Source organism: Mixophyes fleayi, chromosome 3 (assembly GCF_038048845.1).
Source record: "Mixophyes fleayi isolate aMixFle1 chromosome 3, aMixFle1.hap1, whole genome shotgun sequence".
In the NCBI taxonomy this organism is placed as follows: domain Eukaryota; kingdom Metazoa; phylum Chordata; class Amphibia; order Anura; family Limnodynastidae; genus Mixophyes; species Mixophyes fleayi.
Genome location: NC_134404.1, coordinates 96,399,787 through 96,419,304, shown reverse-complemented (window position 1 = coordinate 96,419,304; position 19,518 = coordinate 96,399,787). Strand labels below are relative to the sequence as shown.

General features: G+C 37.3%; 1 protein-coding gene across 1 annotated transcript; it reads right to left on the bottom strand.

Moving 5' to 3' along the window:
- Positions 1 to 1,192: 1,192 nt before the first annotated feature.
- Positions 1,193 to 17,784, bottom strand: LOC142142505 (extracellular calcium-sensing receptor-like). Its single transcript, XM_075200390.1, has 7 exons — positions 17,729 to 17,784; positions 14,807 to 14,941; positions 11,795 to 12,083; positions 4,877 to 5,677; positions 3,735 to 3,962; positions 3,387 to 3,510; positions 1,193 to 2,091 (listed from the first exon to the last, which is right to left on the bottom strand). The coding sequence occupies exons 1-7, from the start codon at positions 17,782 to 17,784 to the stop codon at positions 1,193 to 1,195; spliced, it is 2,532 nt and encodes an 843-aa protein (XP_075056491.1).
- Positions 17,785 to 19,518: the final 1,734 nt, after the last annotated feature.

Below are 19,518 nucleotides of genomic sequence, written 5' to 3'. Positions count from 1 at the left end.
GCACACGTATAACGCATACATTCCCACTGTGCGTGTATAATACATACACATATAACACACATTCCCACTGTGCGTGTATAATGCACGTATAACGCACACATTCCCACTGTGCGTGTATAATGCACGTATAACGCACACATTCCCACTGTGCGTGTATAATGCACGCATAAATACATACATTCCCACTGTGCGTGTATAATGCATACACGTATAACGCATACATTCCCACTGTGCGTGTATAATGCATACACGTATAACGCACATTCCCACTGTGCGTGTATAATGCATACACGTATAACGCACATTCCCACTGTGTGTGTATAATAAATACACGTTTAACGCACATTCCCACTGTGCGTGTATAATACATACACGTATAACACACATTCCCACTGTGCGTGTATAATACATACACGTATAACACACATTCCCACTGTGCGTGTATAATGCACGTATAACGCATACATTCCCACTGTGCGTGTATAATGCACGTATAACGCATACATTCCCACTGTGCGTGTATAATGCATACACGTATAACGCATACATTCCCACTGTGCGTGTATAATGCACGTATAACGCATACATTCCCACTGTGCGTGTATAATGCATACACGTATAACGCACATTCCCACTGTGCGTGTATAATGCATACACGTATAACGCATACATTCCCACTGTGCGTATAATGCATACACGTATAACGCACATTCCCACTGTGTGTGTATAATACATACATGTATAACACACATTCCCACTGTGCGTGTATAATACATACACGTATAACACACATTCCCACTGTGCGTGTATAATGCATACACGTATAATACTTACATTCCCACTGTGCGTGTATAATGCATACACGTATAATACATACATTCCCACTGTGCGTGTATAATGCATACACGTATAATACATACATTCCCACTGTACGATGCTGCGGAATAATGTGGTTTCTTATAAACAATAATAATGACCCCTTCAGTACAATGTCAGCTGCTTTACATGCTCACACACTCACTTTACACACTTACATATAATAAGAATTTGATGATCTTTCCAACTCTCTTATTTGATAATGAATGAAATTCATATTTTTCTGTAAATTTATTTGTGGTAATAGACATGTATACAAAGTCTGCATACCAAGACACATGAACAGTTTGCTTTCATTGTACTTTCACTTTATTCATTAGGAATGGCCGATAAGCTTTTTCTTTGAGTTTTTTGCTGGTTTTAACAATATAATGTAGCATTTTGGAAAAAATATACAAGCAAGTAATCCTGCAGCAGACAAAAGAATGGCAAAGATTTCCACCGCAGTGACATACTTACCACTTGTACTAAAATAACCTGGAATGAAGCTCACCCATACCATAACAAATATCAATAAGCTGAATGTTATAAACTTTGCTTCATTAAAATTATCAGGCAAATTCCTAGCCAGGAAGGCAAGGACGAAGCAAACTAGAGCCAGGAGACCAATATATCCAAAAGCAACCAGAAATGCCAGTTCAGATTCACGATTGCACTCCAGAATGATCTTAGTCATTACAGCTTCCTTGTTCTTCTTTATAAATGAGGACGTAGATGACAAGAAACAAACACAGATGACAATTTGAATAGAAGTTGCCAGTCCCACTAGTGTTCTCTGGTGAGATGGGCGGAAATATTTCATCACGCTCTGGTTGGGTTTTGCCATTGTGAATGCTAGAATGACCACTAATGTCTTTACTAGGATACATGATATGTTTAAGACAAAGCTTATACCAAACACTAATTGTCTCAGGATACACATCCCAGTGGAGGGTTCACCAATGAACATGAAAGAACCAATAAAAGACAGAGTGAGTGACATCAGGAGAAGGAAGCTCATTTCCAAGTTGTGGGCTTTCACTACTGGGGTATTTCTGTATTTAATGAACACCAACGTGACCATAATAGTTTGACAAATACCCAGGCCGGCAGCTATGGAGAATGTGATTCCTAGTGGCTCTCCATAAGACAAAAAATCCACCTCCTTAGGAACACAGGCGTCTCTATTATTATTGGACCAGTAGTCATTTGGGCACTTTATACATTCTGTGAAATCTAAAGGTTGAAACATACAACAAATATTAAAGAACAAGTAAAGTCACTATAGGACATTAATATATGTCAAAGTCTATTGCAGCTTCATTTCCCCTGGTGTAAAATCAGTGCTGATGACAATGATCATCAATGTAAACCTTGCACGCCTGTATATACATAAATATTATTTATTTTTTAAATGATCACCAAAAAAAAGTGTGGTTTACCCCCAGAAATGCTGATACCAGCACTATGCTATGCCTGCCAGGGCTGGTGGCCTACAGCAGGGAAACCTGCAATGTGAGATCTCCCCGCAATAGTGCCAACCAGTTTTAGGCCAGCCAGCAGGGGGATGCTTGCCAAAAAATGAAGGCCCCACAATCTAGAATAAACGAGCCCTGTGCTGAAAGCACTAGGGTTATTCTCACAGCCCTCGGCAGTGGGTTAATTATTTAAATTAATGTGCCAATAGATGGACTAGTGATGACAGTATGCCCTGGGCTGGTCCTTAGCTAGATAGTTTACAGTCTGCCAAAGGAAGCAAATGATAAAGATATGTACAATAGCTCAGAAATTGGTTTCTGTAAATGTTAGCGTAGGAACCCATATGAAGAGGTCACTGTGTATGTGGGCATATACACTTTGATCCAGTTATTAACATAGGATCTCCTTTTGTTCAAACAATAAACTAGTTTAGCAATGTTGTAGTATTTTTGATTTTCGCCAATTTAGCTATTATACTAGTTTCTTCATTAGTTGCTTCAGGAGTGCTCCGTTTCTATTGATTATAGTCCATTGCAAGTGGACACAACTAGAGAAAATGAATTTATTTGGTAAACACCTCTTCTGTATTTAAAGAACGTATGCACCAAATATAGTACAAGCTGCACTAAATGAGCACAGAGGGCACATTTACCATAGAGATCTTTATAACAACAATAATTCTATCTATATTCATCACATAGTGGACAGAGATAACTGAACTGCAGATAAAACACTATCGTCTTACCTACTGCATATTTGTCAACTCTCCCGGAATGACCGTGAGACTCCCAATATTCGGGTAGGTCTCCCGGACTCCTGGGAAAGCAGGCAAGTATCCCGCATACTGCCACTTACTCGTGATTTGCAGTGAATGGCGTCGTTTTGTAACCCCCTCCGCGACAAGACATAATTATGTTTCCCGGAATTAACTTTTATGTGACATCAAGGGCTGTTTACCATTCTGTATTTGCATGTACCATGCATTTTAACACTTTATTTTACAGTGATATGGATTATGATGGTGCTATGGAAATAACAGATAGCAGCAATACCTGTTCCATTAGATATCTTCCCATCTGAGCATGGGATGCAGATAAAACAGCAGGTTGGCTGCCCCTGTAAGATACTTTTCCTGTATCCAGGCTTGCAGCTTATACTGCACTCTGAGAGTGGAGGCTGAGACGTAGGGAACAAGATGATGTTATATGTGATTACTGAAGGAATGCACAGTCTCTTACATAATGATTATTATTATATTTTTGGCACATGAACTAATGAATAAAACAACTAACAACTTGACTTTACTATAAACTATAGATATGTAAACAAAAAAGTGGGTACATGCTATGTTATAACAAAAATATCTAATCAATGGAAAACCTTGAGTTCTGGAGCCTGACCTGTGACACAGCTCCATTCCACAAGTTAGCGTTCTCATCGATCACTAGCGGACGCACAACGTATGTGCTTTCAGCATAGCTCCCCACCTTCCTGTATGTAAGAAGGCCATCTGCTCCCATCTGCCAGCTTAGCAAATCATACTTTGCCACTGGATCACCATTTCGGTCAAAGTAATGTTGGTTTCCATCACGATCAGTGAAATTTACAGTTTTTAATGCTCTCACCACCTAAAATTAGAAATACTTGTTTAATATATATATATATATATATATATATATATATATATATACACATATATATATATATATATATATATATATATATATAGATATATATATTTTTCCACATTGTTTTAGTTGGGTTTAGAAGTTAATAAAACTATATCATATAAATATATTAAATAAAATACCTTTTTTTTTTTGCTAATAATACATGGCATATGAATTACACAAACAGAAAAAAAGAACTAAAAATGATATTTGCAAGGAATAGCATGTGCAGTGGAATAAGATGGGCAACAGGAAACAGGGTCCTGCTGTTATTTGTTATGTCTTGCCACCATTAATGTTATTTTTAATTTATATTATTTACTACGTTTTTTTGTAAATATCCTGTAACTCTGCAATCATTGGCTGGATAACTAGAAAAACAGTCACACCACAGAACAAACACTCACAGAAGATATATTAGGCAGATGTTGCAGAAAAACAATAATTGTGTGTCGGCCTGTAACATTCCTAGGAGTAAATGTATCAAGCTGCGGGTTTGAAAAAGTAGAGATGTTGCCTATAGCAACCAATCACATTCTAGCTGTCATTTTGTAGAATGTACTAAATAGATAACTGGAATCTGATTGGTTGCTATAGGCTACATCTCCACTTTTTGAAACCCGCAGCTTGATAAAATTACCCTCTAAAGTGAAAACTATGAAACGTTTTATAGATTTTATATTGAGTCTAATAAATGTACTGTCATAATAATGGCATTTTCCTTTAGATTCAGAACTGTTTTTGAATTCATTAAAATATAGTGTTTATAGGTCAATATAATCAGTGTTTTCTGCCATCTGACTTGGTTTATAATCAATAAAACATTTTACACAACACAAACCACTGCTGGATTGCAGTGAAGCAGACAATACCTGCCAGGGCTGTAAGTCACCAACACCTATGGATTGTTTGTTTCCACAAGACAACAAGTTGTGGAGAGCATTAGCAATGGCATATATTGCATTGTACACATTGCAGGTGATTCTCAGTTGTGAGACGTCTGTATATTCAGTGTTCACTGTTGACAGATCCTCGTTACCTGTGCAAATGGTTATATTATTCTTCTGCGGTTTAAAATGATCAGGCCACGAGCACTCGAACAAGTGCTCCCAAAATGATCTTGCAGTGATATCTACAGGCTCCTGCAGTGGATTTAGCTGGAGTAAAAACTCTTTCAGGCCTGAAATGCTACCCTTTGGTATTGCAAGTCCGATTGTACCACTAAAAAAACTGGCATGATCCTTATTTATTACAAATGCAGATGTGCTCCAGCCTTCACTGGCCAACCACGTTCTGCCAGTAATATTTTGTTTGGCTATTTCCCAAACCAATGGTAACAAGTTGGTGTCTCCAGAGAACACAACAACAACTTTTGCTGAGGACTGTTTAATGGCGTAAGCAATCTGTAAGTATCTTGTCTTGGAATACACTAGTGGAATGGTCTCCGAAAATGCAATGCAGACTCCAAGCTTCACAACCTGCTCACTGAAGAGCTGGACTCCAAGGTGCCCATAGTCATTGTCCTCAGCTAAGGTGCCCACCCACTTCCACCCAAAATGTTCCACTATGGCTGCGAAGGCTGTGGTTTGATAAGTGTCACTTGGTATGGTCCGGAAGAAGGAAGGGAACTCCTGCTTATTACTGAGGACGTTGATAGAGGAAAAGTAACTCACCTAAAAGAGAAAGAAGGAGAGAACTGATGATTTTAAATTCTATGGTTAACAATTAGTATAATATTCACTTGAAGAATAATTCCACTCATAACAAATTTATACTGTAGTACTCAACTAGCAAAAAGACAGAGGTCCGTTGTCCAGCCAACCACTGAGGTAGAGTGCTCCAAATGTGCCTCCTTCAGCAGGAGAACCGACAGATGATCAGGTGACACAGGATATGCATCTTGTAAATAGGACGGTCTTCCCAAAAATAGATTCAAACCCCTACAATCTATTATGCATGCAGCGACTAGATTGATTTTCCTTGCAAATTGTTCTTCCTTTGCTGAGCCACTCTGTCAGTCTCCACATTGGTTGCCTGTTTTTCAAAGAATCCAATATACAATTCTTCTACTAACATACAAGGCCATCAACAAAATTGCACTGACATACATCTCCTCACTTGTCTCAGAATATCTCCCTACTCAACACCTCCACTCTGCACAAGATCTCCGTCTCTCTTCCACTCTCATCACATCCTCTCATTCTCGGTTACTGTACTTTTTCGGGCTGAACTCACTTTGTGGAATCACCTCCCTCGCACAATAAGACTTTTCTCTAGTATTCAAACCTTCAAGCGTTCTCTGAAAATCCATCTCTTCAGACAAGTTTATGATATTCCTCAACTACCATCTTAATCTCCTTCGGATACCCTATTACCACTCTCTACACAGCGAACACAAGACCACAACCCTCTGACCAACATAGTTGTGTGACTGATCACGCAGCCCCCTCAATACTTTGTAACCTTTGCATTCTAGCTGAAAAATATTCAATATGATGTAGCACTTACCCTTGTGTATCAAACTCCCATTGTCCCATAGATTGTAAGCTTGCGAGCAGGGCCCTCTTACCTCTCTGTCTGTATTACCCAGTATTGTTTTATTACTGTTTGTTCCCTATTGTAAAGCGCTACGGAATTTGCTGGCGCTTTATAAATAAATGATGCTGATGATGATTAGTGGCTGATTGGCCAGGGTGTTAGCTTGCCCGATGGCAAGTGGGCCCCCCTTAAACATTAGACAATATGTTAAAAATTTTAATGACCTTTTAGTAGCTTGAAAATATAATAGAAGTTCAAATATTATTACGGTATGCAACTAAAATTTACGTTGTATTACTATTTTAATAAAATCATTTTTACAGGATACTTTATATTTAAGGATATAATAACTCTGAAAAAATAATTCTGATTCAGGTTGTGAGGATGACTTTGCAATGTATGAAATAGTTCAATACAAAGACAGTAACTATTTTTCAATGCATCGGCCTCAGTTTGAGTGCATTTCATCTATTCAAGTTGATTCAACACAAGATAATTCATCCATCAATCAGTTTAGCATCTGTGAGCGACTATTTTTGTTGTGCCAAGCAATGATGATACAGGACAAGGACATTTTCATCTATTGACAAACATTACAGCATCTTAAACCTGATCCCAAAAAATGTTTATCTGATAGTACAGATGGAGCTGCAAGCTACCATGGCCAGTATAATGGTCTACACAGTAAAATTACTGATGTGGCTGATCAACATGTTCATATATGGTGCTATGTCCATGTTTTGAATTTGGTGATAACAAACAACAAAATGCTGCATGCCTGCAGTTTCTTTTTTCAAGTTGCTCCAGAATTTAGCAAATTTGTGAAAACATCATTCAAAAAATTGACTGTACTGCATGGATAGAAGTTGTTGGAAAACATATAGGACAAGAAAAAATGAAATGATTAAAGCTAACTGGTGAGACAAGATAGTCAGGAAAATCCAATGCAGCAACAACTATATTTTTAAGTTTTGATGCCGCTGTCAGTACTTTGTAAATCTATTGACATGCTTATCAATGGTACAAGATTCAGAAAAGTTTGGTGCAAAAACAAAAGAAGAAGCAAATGTTTTTCTTCAAAGTTTTTAAAGCTTGAAACAATATTGACAGCATTTAGTTACTTGTATATAATTGAAACTACAGCCCTGTTGTCAAGTTACTTACAGACAAGTGGTTTACTACATGGAGTTTAGTAGATTTAGCGACAACAAAATTGAAGGAACAGACAAGAACATTTGATAACGTTCATAGCACGGCATTGGAATTTGTAAATAAAAGTAATGACAAGATTTCACAGTTGAATATGGATGAAAATCAAACATTGGAAATTGACTCTTTGGAAACAACATTTTCAGTTGTGAAGGGGGAGCGCAGCCGTGCGCGTACAGAGTGTGTGAGCGCGCACGCACAAGTACAGAGTACAACTGAACATGCATGACTCGCGCATGCGCAGTTGAATAGCAGAACCGGCACACACACAGTGGCGTGAACCGCCAGGGGTGATGACATCATCACCCCTGGACACACACAAGCTCCACATGTGTGTGGTGAATCAGCACACACACGTTGCTGCTGGGGAGGCTGGGAGTTTCCAGGTCTGGACTATAAAAGGCCAGACCCGGGACTCCCCCTCTCTCTCTTGCTGCCTGCCTGCCCCCTGGACAAAGAGCATTATACACACTAGGGACACACTACACTACAGAAAATATACATATCATACCACATTACAGAAAATAAATTATATAGGAATACACTGCACAACAGAAAATACATTATACTACAGAAAACCTACACTAAGCTACAGGAAAGGATTCTATACTACAGGAGCGTTCCCTACACTGCAGATAAAGAATTGGATCCAGGATACAAGGACTTGATAAGTATCATTGATATATATATATATATATATATATATATATATATATATATATATATATATATATATATATATTTATCTACAAAGCTATATGTGTTTGTAATGTTGATTTAACTATTATATATATATAAATATATATATATATATATATATATATATATATATATAACTGTGTAGCTATTGTCTAATATCTATGATAGTTAAATCAATATTATAAATACTGATTCTTATCAAGGATACATATGTAAAGCAATGATAGCGTAAGGAAAAAGGTGGTGAACCTAGGTTTAATTTTATATTGATATACCATGTTATGTTGAACAACGTTATGATATATGGGTGAACTGTGAATACAAGCTTTTCTTTGTTAACAGTAAAATACTTTGGATTAAATACATACATATGTTATGAGTATTGGTTATTTATAACGAATATATACTGTGAAGTACTGCTGAGATACAGTGATTATTGGATAAATAGTTCTGTAAAGCTTGAGTTATTTAGTGTGGTTAAAGGACTGAGTAAGACAACGTGCATAAAAGTGTGAGTTTATAACGAGTGTATCTGAGAACAGAATAAGAGGATAGCGGGCGCATATGAGGCGTAACCACAGGTCCTTTTGCACCAGTTAAGAGGCAGAGGAAGAATAAAGGATTGGCAGATGAGCTTATAGATGATGAAGGAAGTTTCTCACATTCTCTAGCTGATTTTCGAGTAAATGTGTTTAACCTAATAATAGACCACATTGTCCAATCACTAGATTCACGCTTTGTACAACACAAAAAGTTGTATAAAGATTTATCCTGCTTGGACCTAGCAAAGTTTAAAACTATTGCAGAGAAGGGCCTTGAAGATAAGTCATTGGACGGTATTAATAAGCAGTCTCCACAAAACAGCAAAGATCAAGTAATATTGGAATTGTTTTCTTTTGTTTTGAACTTTGATGTATTAAAGCTATTGCTTAATGATAGTGAGAATATGGATTTCAGTTGCAACAAGTGTAAAATGTCTAGCACTTGACCAGCGTGTGTACTAAAAATTCTGCCACCTAATAGACTTCATGACAAGGCAAATGATAACCTTCATAAAGTCATCTGCACACTATCAGTTACTTAAGTCCAATGTGAGAGGACGTTTTCAAAGCTAAAGATCATAAAGACAAGGCTAAGAAATTCACTGTCTGAGGAGAACTTGGAATCTTACATGTTGCTATCCATTGAACAGGAATTGATAGATGAATTGGATGCAGAAGCAATTATTAACACATTCGCACAATCATCTAGTGAATTCAAACAATTGCTCTTAATATAGTGGATTTCATGAAATATGCTATTGAACTACCTGTTAATGAGTGAAATGTTAAGTACAAGCAAACAATTAAAAATATCCACCATTTATTTAAAATTAAAATTTCAATTATAACACTCTGTATTTACATTTAGTATCTACTTATACTGGCAGTTATATGTACAATACATGTACATTGTAATTAATAAAAAAAAATATACATTTATTTTGCAAAAATTTTAATTGTACCTTTATTCTACTAATTTTTTGTAAATTTTATTTATTTCTTATGAAAATTAAATATATTATAGCCTTATAGTTGTGGGTGAGCCTCGTTTTTTTTCCTGGCAACCAATATTTTTAGACCCAGTCCGCCACTGATGACGATGATGATTGTTCTCTATGTGGAAACCTTAAAAATAACATTCTGAGAGAGTCTAAAATTCATAGTTAAGATCTTACTATAAGACATAAGTAATAAACATAATATCCAGGGTCTTGCAAATGTCACCATCATATCTGTTAAGTCCTTTTGAATTTAAGACTAAATATAAATTCACTAATTGTAATGTTTCCATTTAAGAAATATCTGTGATATGCTCTGACGGACCAAAAGATTCAGGTGTCTTCATTGCCTGATGGACCAAAACAGAGACTCCATTCACCGCCCAAAGAGAGAACTACTACGTATTATAATTACTTCTTTTTGGATTTGCTGTATGACATTGTAATACTTAATGTAAATTTGTTAACTTATCCCATCCCCTAGACATTGCTCAAAGGGTATAAAAGCCCCACTCTGTCAATCAGTGACAGTGTTCAGTAATGAAACTCTAAGCTAACGTTAGCGGCACTGTGTAACTCAATTTTAAACTAATGTTTTATTAATAAATGTTCTTATTCCCCTTTAAAACAATATGGTCGGATATTCATTTTTCCCCACTTTAATAATACTGTGATATGTGATATTAAACGGTTAAATTATCTATGCTGAGTATCCAGGAGTATGTATATTTATTAATCATATAAGGTAAAATGTGAATATATTTTATTGGTAACTACAGAAAGTACCTGTGGATAATGATATGTGTCCAAAATTCTTGCCAATGCAATGGATATAACATAGGCTGATTCACCAAAATTAATGGTTAATGTGAAGGTGTAAAATCTATATTTTGTATAGATTTAAACCTACATGAAAAAAAATATATTAAAATATCTTGTCCCCCTGTCTGTCTCCCTCCTCCTCCTCCCCCTTGAAGTCTTTGTCTTACGTTGTATTTGAATGTTTCCAGTGTTATTGTTTTTTGTTATTTTTTTGATTGTTTGTTTATGGGCAGTTCTGTCTGATTTATTGGATCTACATTATGCACTGTACTCTGTGGTAACTGCTATGTTTGTTACATATTCTTTTACTAAAAACTTAATAAAATCCTTTTGAGTTTAAAAAAAATAAAATATATATATATTAAAATAATTATTATAGTTCTTATAACCTCTTAGAGTGATAAAACAAAGTTATTGATATAACGAAGCCTGGAACTAATGGTTAGAATCTCATCTATAAAAACACAGTAATGCAGACATAAATTTAACATTTCCTTTGAATCTAACCACCATCAAGTATTTATGTTATTTATTGATCATTTCATTTCTTAATCCATTAATTTCCTGGAGTCCAAGCTGAGGCCTGTGTATATCCTTGTCTGTATGTGTGTAGCGATTGAGGGAAAGGTAATATGGATTTGTGCTCATAATCCAGCACATTATTGATGAGGCACTGATCTTCTCATATCCCAGCATCTTGCTGGCAAAAAGTTATTTGTACCACTAATACTTCTATCTAATCACACTAATTTGTGCTCAAATCAGTTCCAACATAAAGACATATGACATCACAATACAGGAAGAGAGACTTTAGTTCTGATTGGTCACTTTTTAATTATTCTTAAGTAACACCCAAAGTACAGGTTGTCTCAATATTATAATGCTTTGTGCAGTGTGATATACTGAGTATCTAGTAGTATGTATATTTATGAATCATATAAAGGTAAAATGTGAATACATTTAATGTTAACTACAGACGTACCTGTGGATAATGGTATGTGCCCAAAATTCTTGCCATTGCTATGGATATAACGGAGGCTGATTCACCAATAACAGCGGTTAATGTAGAATTAGTCTGACAACGATAGTTTGGGATGTCACTTGCTCCAGAAATCAGAGTGAACATTTGTTTTACTGCTTCAGCGATGTTGTCACACGTGTCATAGATCGCATAGCCTACCGATATGTTAGGTAGGAGCTGCATGTTGTTGTTAATTTCTTGTATTGCATAAATCATTGCTCTGATCCAACGGTAGCTCCTAAAATCAAAGCTAATAGAACATGTCAGTTATTATTATACATATTAGATTGAGAGAAGCTTTGTTTAAAATTATATATAAGTCACGTGCTATGGAAACATAAATGATGTTTTAACAGAAGCTGAAACCTAAAATTAGATATTTTATTTGTGGGCAAAACACTGGATTACACCATAGAATTTTACAATAATTCACAAATATTGGTAATGTTCCTTCTAAGATGAGCGACGATACAGAAATGAAACACTTAATAGCTTAACCAGCACAACTAGACTCTAGAAAAGGTTAAACTTGATGGATGTATGTTTTTCAAGTTTATTAAAAATATTATTTATCATGTGTGGGTATCCTGCCATCCTCAGTGTCAGAAGTTATTACCTTAATTCCAAAAACAAAGACCCTTTTTATCCTAAGTTCCATTGCCCCATATCACACATTTATAGATACTGCTTGATAGTACAGATGCGTCGTTAGATGCGACCTAGGCTTCGATTCATTTAAATGGCCTTATTTATGGGAACCACTAAATTGTTTTGCCTTTGGTCATAACGTTATACAAAGGGTGAGATTGTTGTGCTCTTCTCCTGCGGCCTGGATATGCGTTAACCGATATATATCTAACCCTTTTGATTTAGGTAGGGGGACACAACAAGGTTACCATGATTCACTAATACTTATTAACCTTGCGGTTGAAAACCTTGCCTATCATATTAGGTTAACTCATGACATAAAAGCCCTATCAACAGGCATTAGTACTGACGCCACTGCATTATACACAGATGTACATTTTCTAGACACTGCCAATAATTCTTTAAAAACTCTATTTTAAACCATAAAAGGTAATTTATCAGGTATTAAAGACAATTGGTAAAAATCAAGTATTTTGCCAATTACAAAAGAAATTTAACAGATGGAAGTACTAATACTAAAGCATCCATTAAAATGAATCAAACATTTAACTATTTAGATATATGAGTTAAATTTGACTTACTATGTGGCACTTAATATTGACCCCATTATTGACTAAATTAAAGTTAAAAGACACTCTTGGAATAAACCTATCAAGTAGAGTGTTCTCAATTAAGATGTTAGTCTTGCAAAAATGTCTATTTATTGCAACATGCGCTAATAGATATACTTGGGCAAATATTCGTAATATTGACAGATATACATCTCATTGATTTGAGGGGGGGGGAAGGAATACAATTATATTTTATTTATAACGAAAAATACAGGTGTACAGGTGGTTTCTAATTTACAGGAATTTATTTAGGAAGGTGAATGTCTCACTTAAATCTAAAAACAGGCTTGTTTCGTCTTTTCTTACTAAATATGAATTTTTGTATGTTTTTAACTTATTAAGCCTTGGTAAGGGTATTACTTTTAACTCATGGATGACATGTGACTCTCCATGTTTCTATAAATGGGTCAGTTTGGTTAACATGTTTGAGAGTCACAAATGGTTCTCTTGTCATACAGGAATTCTACTAAAACATTTGGCTTTAGCGGAGTCTCGTTATACATTGCATTCCCAGGTGGAATCTGTGGGCTGATACTCCCAGATTGAATAATGATCTTATATTTTTCCATTTCATTAATAGTTATACAGTTAGAATCCATGCTTAATGAATGAACTACCCTCATTAACTTACTAATATTTTCCCTTATACATTCAAAAGCTGTTCTATTTAAATTATCATTTTTTTAATCTCTTTCTGACTTTTTATATTTGAACCAGAAATGAAAGATAATTTAGTTCAGCAAATCCCAATTATTAGTACATCATCACAAATCTCTTCTATTATCCATTTAGAGATTCCAATATTTACGATTTTTTTTAAATAATTTTTGACATAACATACAGGGCCTGATTCATGTTTGGATGTAGAGTCCATTTGGGTGCTGCATTTGGCGTAAAATACCTCTGCGCATGCTCGGAAAAAGTCCTTACGCCCTTGAACACAAATGACACTTTTGACGACCTAAGACTTGAACGACAGAACGGGACTGGGAAGCGATGGATGAACGTAGGCAATGTACAGTAAGAGTGTGACTAGGGCGTTCCGACGCAGACTCGGCCAATTCATTCCTTTGTTTCTCTAAAGTATGTTTTTTTTAGCCACATCAATTATCATATTTGCACCAGCTACAGGGCAGGCGTTAGTGCCTACTGATAGTGATGACTGTCACAGCATTGACTTTATATTAAAAACTACATGTATGCATGCCATAGAAAAGCAAAGAACATTTGTATGCAAGTAAGAGACAATATAAAAATGCATTGTATGTACAGTACGCATTAAGAACATTCTTATTTGTCTAATGTAAAAAACAAACACATTTTTATAAATTATAGTATTATTTGTTAATTTATTTTATAACATTTTTTGCATGCGTTCTGATCAAACGTTATATTGCACAAATGCATGTGTGTAAACCTGCACTGTGTTCTGTGCTTACACCCACATACAAACTGAAACGTATCTTGAGATCGGCTTGGATTTGATGACGGGGGGAACTATTCTCAAATTTTGTGCTAATTTTTTAAACGCAAAAGTGCATGCTGGTTGCGTCCAAAAACTAATCAGGCCCACGATGATGACTGGATAGATTAATAGACAATATGATTTGTCAGAAATAGTAAATTAAATTTCTATAAGATGTATAGACTTTAGATGGAGACATGCAATATATGTAAAGCTAGATAGATTACCCAACAATATTTGAGCTCCTACCTGTCATCGCATGTTTGCGAAGCTGGATTTGAGTTAAACATACTTCTCAAGCTGCTAGATCGTCGGACGGGGAACACTCCTCCAATCACCACATCTCCGGATTTAAATATTCCTGGGATGACACTCATGTCTAATCTACAGGAGACACACGATATTTCACAAATGCATACATGAAATAATAGCAACTGTAAAATGTAATTCATCATCATGTTGTTTGAGAAGTAGTGCACTTACCCCTCATTTATACCCTCCAGAACACTTGTCTGTTCAGGTTTAATTGTTCAAGAACCCTGTGGGATGTTCAGATATGGATGCAGAAAATGACATGATTTTTTTCCCTGTCAGTCCTGATTATGTGTGACATGTGCGATCTTTTACCGGAGAGATTTGCTTGCCACATTAAACAGAAGGAACTGAGATACGCATTATAGATTCACAAACACTATAGCTGTGTGAAATCTGCATGCCTATAACAAACTCATGATCATATATCAGGTGATTTAAGTTACATAATAACACTGTGAATTTACCATATTATAATTTTGCTGATGGTGCACTCCATGATAGCTAAACATTTTTTCATAAATACATTATTTATTATCGATATCACAGCTGGACCGTACAGAGCATAAGGTACCATAATAGTCAGCATCCATCTAGCAAAATGAAGACATAAGGTATTGGTTCATGTTTTGATCAAAACATTTAAGCCTGCATCCCAGAATCAAGGGCACCTCATTGTATGCAGGTTCTACAGTGATCTATATGCTTCAAACACTATTAAAATGCATTTTAAATCAGATGCACTAACTTTCCAGGTATAAGGGCTTAAATCTAGCAAGGGCTGATCAAAATATGAACTAATACCTCATGTTTTCATTTTGCTACATACACACAGATATGCAGTGCTAAGGATAAGCGCTGACAACAACTGTCTTTTTGTAAAACTGGGGCTTCTGTCAGTGTTGCCAAAGCCCCACATTTTGGTCCACCAACTGGGTCACTACTTTCAATGTAGAAGGTTCCTGGTCCAACACCCATTCCTTCCAGCATACTGGAAGTGAATTTTTTCTCTGCAAATCAAGTTGATTACTTTGTCTCAAGTCTATGCCATGGATCCATCCATCCACTTCACCACAAACTGCTGCAGCTGGTTTGTGAATTCCTTGTGGGTGACATATCTGCCCTTGGTTATCTATCCTCTCCTGATCTTTCACCATCTGTGTTGTCTTGCGTTACTGACTGTCTTTCTGCCATTTCATCTTGGATGTCTTCTCGCCAACTCAAACTCAATCTTTCAAAAACTGAATTAATAATATTCCCACCCAAAAACAGAAGCTTCCTGCCTGACATTTCTATTTTTGTCAATAACATGACCATAAATCCCACCCCGCAAGCTCGTTGCCTAGGTGTAATCCTTGATTCACAACTGTCGTTTATTCCCCACATCAACTCTATATCTAAATCATGTTACATACACCTAAAGAACATTTCCAGAATACGCACATATCTCACACAAGACACCGCAAAAACATTAATTCATGCACTCATCATCTCCCGCATCGACTATTGCAATTCCCTCCTTACTGGCCTTCCCAAAGTCAGACTTGAACCCCTACAATCTATTTTGCACGCAGCGGCTAGACTAATTTTCCTTACAAACCGTTATTCCTCTGCTGAGCCACTTTGTCAGTCTCTACATTGGCTGCCTGTATTTCAACGAATCTAATATAAAATTCTTCTACTACCATACAAGGCCATCAACAAAATTGCACCGACATACATTTCCTCACTTGTCTCGAAATATCTCCCTACTCGACACCTCCGTTCTGCACAAGATCTACGTCTCTCCTCCACTCTCATCACATCCTCCTATTCTCGGTTACAGGATTTTTTCCGGGCTGCACCTACTTTGTGGAATTCCCTCCCACGCACAGTAACTTTCCTCTAGTCTTCAAACCTTCAAGCGTTCACTGAAAACCCATCTCTTCAGACAAGGTTATGATATTCCTCAACCATCATCTTAATTTCCCTAGATTACCCTATTACTATCCACTACACTGCTAACGCAAGACAACAACCTTCTGACCAACACTGCAACACACACAACTCACTCAGTACATTTACCTTTGCAGTCTGGATGGTCCATTGTGCAATATGATGTAGCACATGCCCTTGTGTTTCTAACTCCCATTGTCCTTTAGATTGTAAGCTTTCGAGCAGGGTTCTCTTACCTCTCTGTCTGTATGTATTACTCAGTATTGTCTTATTAATGTTAGTTCCCAATTGTAAAGCGCTACGGAATTTGCTGGCACTATATAAATAAATGTTGATGATGATGATGATTGGTTAAGCCAGGTATCTTGGGAAATAGCATAGCATTTTAGGAGGATCCCTTTTACTCATATAACTCCCAAGTATCCATCAACATCTCCAACACTGTCTTCAAACTTGAAGTGAAGTGATCCCAATAAGTCAACTGTGCCCTGGGCACGAAAAGTTGTGTCAGAACCTTATTTCTGGAAAAGCAAACATCTGTTCCTTTGCCTACGCAGTCTCTCCTAAGACCGCAAGTTGTGTCCTTAGTGCAGTGACTTGAACATTGTTAGGAACTTGCAGAGTACTGCTTCTAACTTGGAATAAGACCTGCTGCTGTACCTGTAAAACATCCTGTAAGTTACTTTGCAACGCAGTAATTCCTCTCCTGAATAACCTGGCTGTGTCAAGCTGGTCCTTGAGAAGCCACCAAGGAATATTCCACCGCATGCCACCAGTTATATCAGTCCCAGGAAGGGCTTACTTTGCCACCATGTCTGTGGGGCAGGTGGTTTTACTCATTTGTTTTGGGGTTCCTCTTAGGCATTGTGGTCAGTAACCGGTCATTACAGACCACTCCTACTAGTGCTCCTCAGAAACACTCACCGTTCGTAACAACTGTGAAACCAGTAGTCGCCACCACCAGGTTCCTTCACTGGCATCTGGAGCCGCTACTTTATCGGTATTGTGTATGGTGACTGCAGCTGGTTCCTTCTGACTGCTTGGATCAGAAGTGCATGGTAGCATTCAGAGTGTTGACTCAGAGTGCTGGGTTCAACACGGAGTGTTAGCTCTTATCAGTAGATCACATTAATTCATCAGATAATAGGAATTGTGCAGGATCTTTAGTAAGAGTAGTGTTTATTGCTTACCACACCGACTGTGTAGGGACGATACTCACAATGCACAGAATTTTGTTTCTTATTTTATATAGTTCTGTAGACACAGGCTGGCAAGGGGTAATCCAGACCCCCAGGCCAAGCTGTTTCAATAATTTTGCATCCTGAACCATCTCAAACCTTTGCTACAATTATTTTGTTATCCAAGACACATATCTTCTATAGATTCTGCCTACTTATTTGTATGTGACCACACTTTATTATTGTGCTTCGTTGTAATATTTCATGAGTTCTGTGTGCAAGAAATAACTAAAGCTGCAAATACTGCCTAATCTGAGGAGCACTCATTTCTAGAGTCGGACTAGCCCGCCGGGGGACCAGGATATCCCCCGGTAGGCCCCGACACTGATCGAACCCCTGTTTGTTGGTGGGGAGCGGAAAACAAAACAAAACAAAAAAACCTCACATGCCCGCGGCGCCGTGGCCCCTTCTCTCCGCTCCATTCTCACTGAATGTCCGGCGACGTTCAGTGAGGAACACTGCAGAGAGGAGTCGGGAAGAAGACAGAAGAGAAGAAAGCAGCCGATAGAAAAGGTAAGTGAAGGAATGGAAGCAAGTGGGGAGCATGGCAGAGTGAAGGGGGGCCAAAGCAGCATGGCACGGTGATGAAGGGTGGGGTGCAATTGCAGGATAGACGGCGCAGTGTGATCATAAAGAGGCACAGCATGGTGATTAAGGGTCACAGTAATGTGTGTGATGGCACAGCAGGCTTGTGACAATGTAATGTGTGTGTGGTAGGTGGTGGCTAAATAATGGGTGCTATTTTGTTTGTAGGGTGAAGGTGGGGCAATTTAATTTTATAGTGGGGACTATTAATTTAAGATGGGGATGTTTGGGGACTATTAATTGAATGCGGGGCTGAGTTTGAGGCGCATGAGGTCTATTTATGAAATGTGAATATTAATTATTTAATGGCTATAACAGTTGCAGTATATAGGTATATTTATTTTACATAAATGCAATTAATTTATTGCAGGGGCTGTCTGGAGGGAGGGAAATAGGTTTATTAAAAGGGGAATACTATTACTTTAATGTTGGGGCTGGATGAAGGCCTAAGTATTTAATTGTGGGTCCTATTGATTGAATGCCAGGGCTGGTTGGAATTTTCTAAATGTACCCATTATTTTTCCCAAATAGGGTCCCCAACATTCCAGGATCCAGACAATCCGCAAGAAACCAGCAGCCACAGGTGGTAAAAATGACAAGAACAGGTAGGACAGTCTGTCAAATGTTCTGAGTCTAGTGCAGGCTTGGTTAACCTGTGGCACTCCAGGTGTTATGAAACTACAAGTCCCTGCATACCCTTCCAGCAATAAGCTGCTATATATTGGCAAATCATGCTGGGGCTTGTAGTTTCACAACACCTGGAGTGCCACAGGTTAGCCAAGCCTGGTCTAGTGGGACAATCCCGATTTTTGGCGACTGTTCTGCACAATCTAAGGGGCAGGTCAAGACTGTGTATTCTTTATATACTACACTATGGTGCTAGATGTCCTC

What these genes read in the sequence shown, in the direction of transcription:
- LOC142142505 (XM_075200390.1), bottom strand. Translation starts at nt 17,784, where the DNA reads ATGCCAGTGAAGGAACCTGGTGGTGGCGACTACTGGTTTCACAGTTGT. An exon ending in TTTCACAGTTGTTACGAACG is followed by an intron (nt 14,942 to 17,728) that starts GTGAGTGTTTCT and finishes TGTCTCCTGTAG; the next exon opens with ATTAGACATGAGTGTCATCC. An exon ending in GAAGATATCTAATGGAACAG is followed by an intron (nt 2,092 to 3,386) that starts GTATTGCTGCTA and finishes TTCAACCTTTAG; the next exon opens with ATTTCACAGAATGTATAAAG.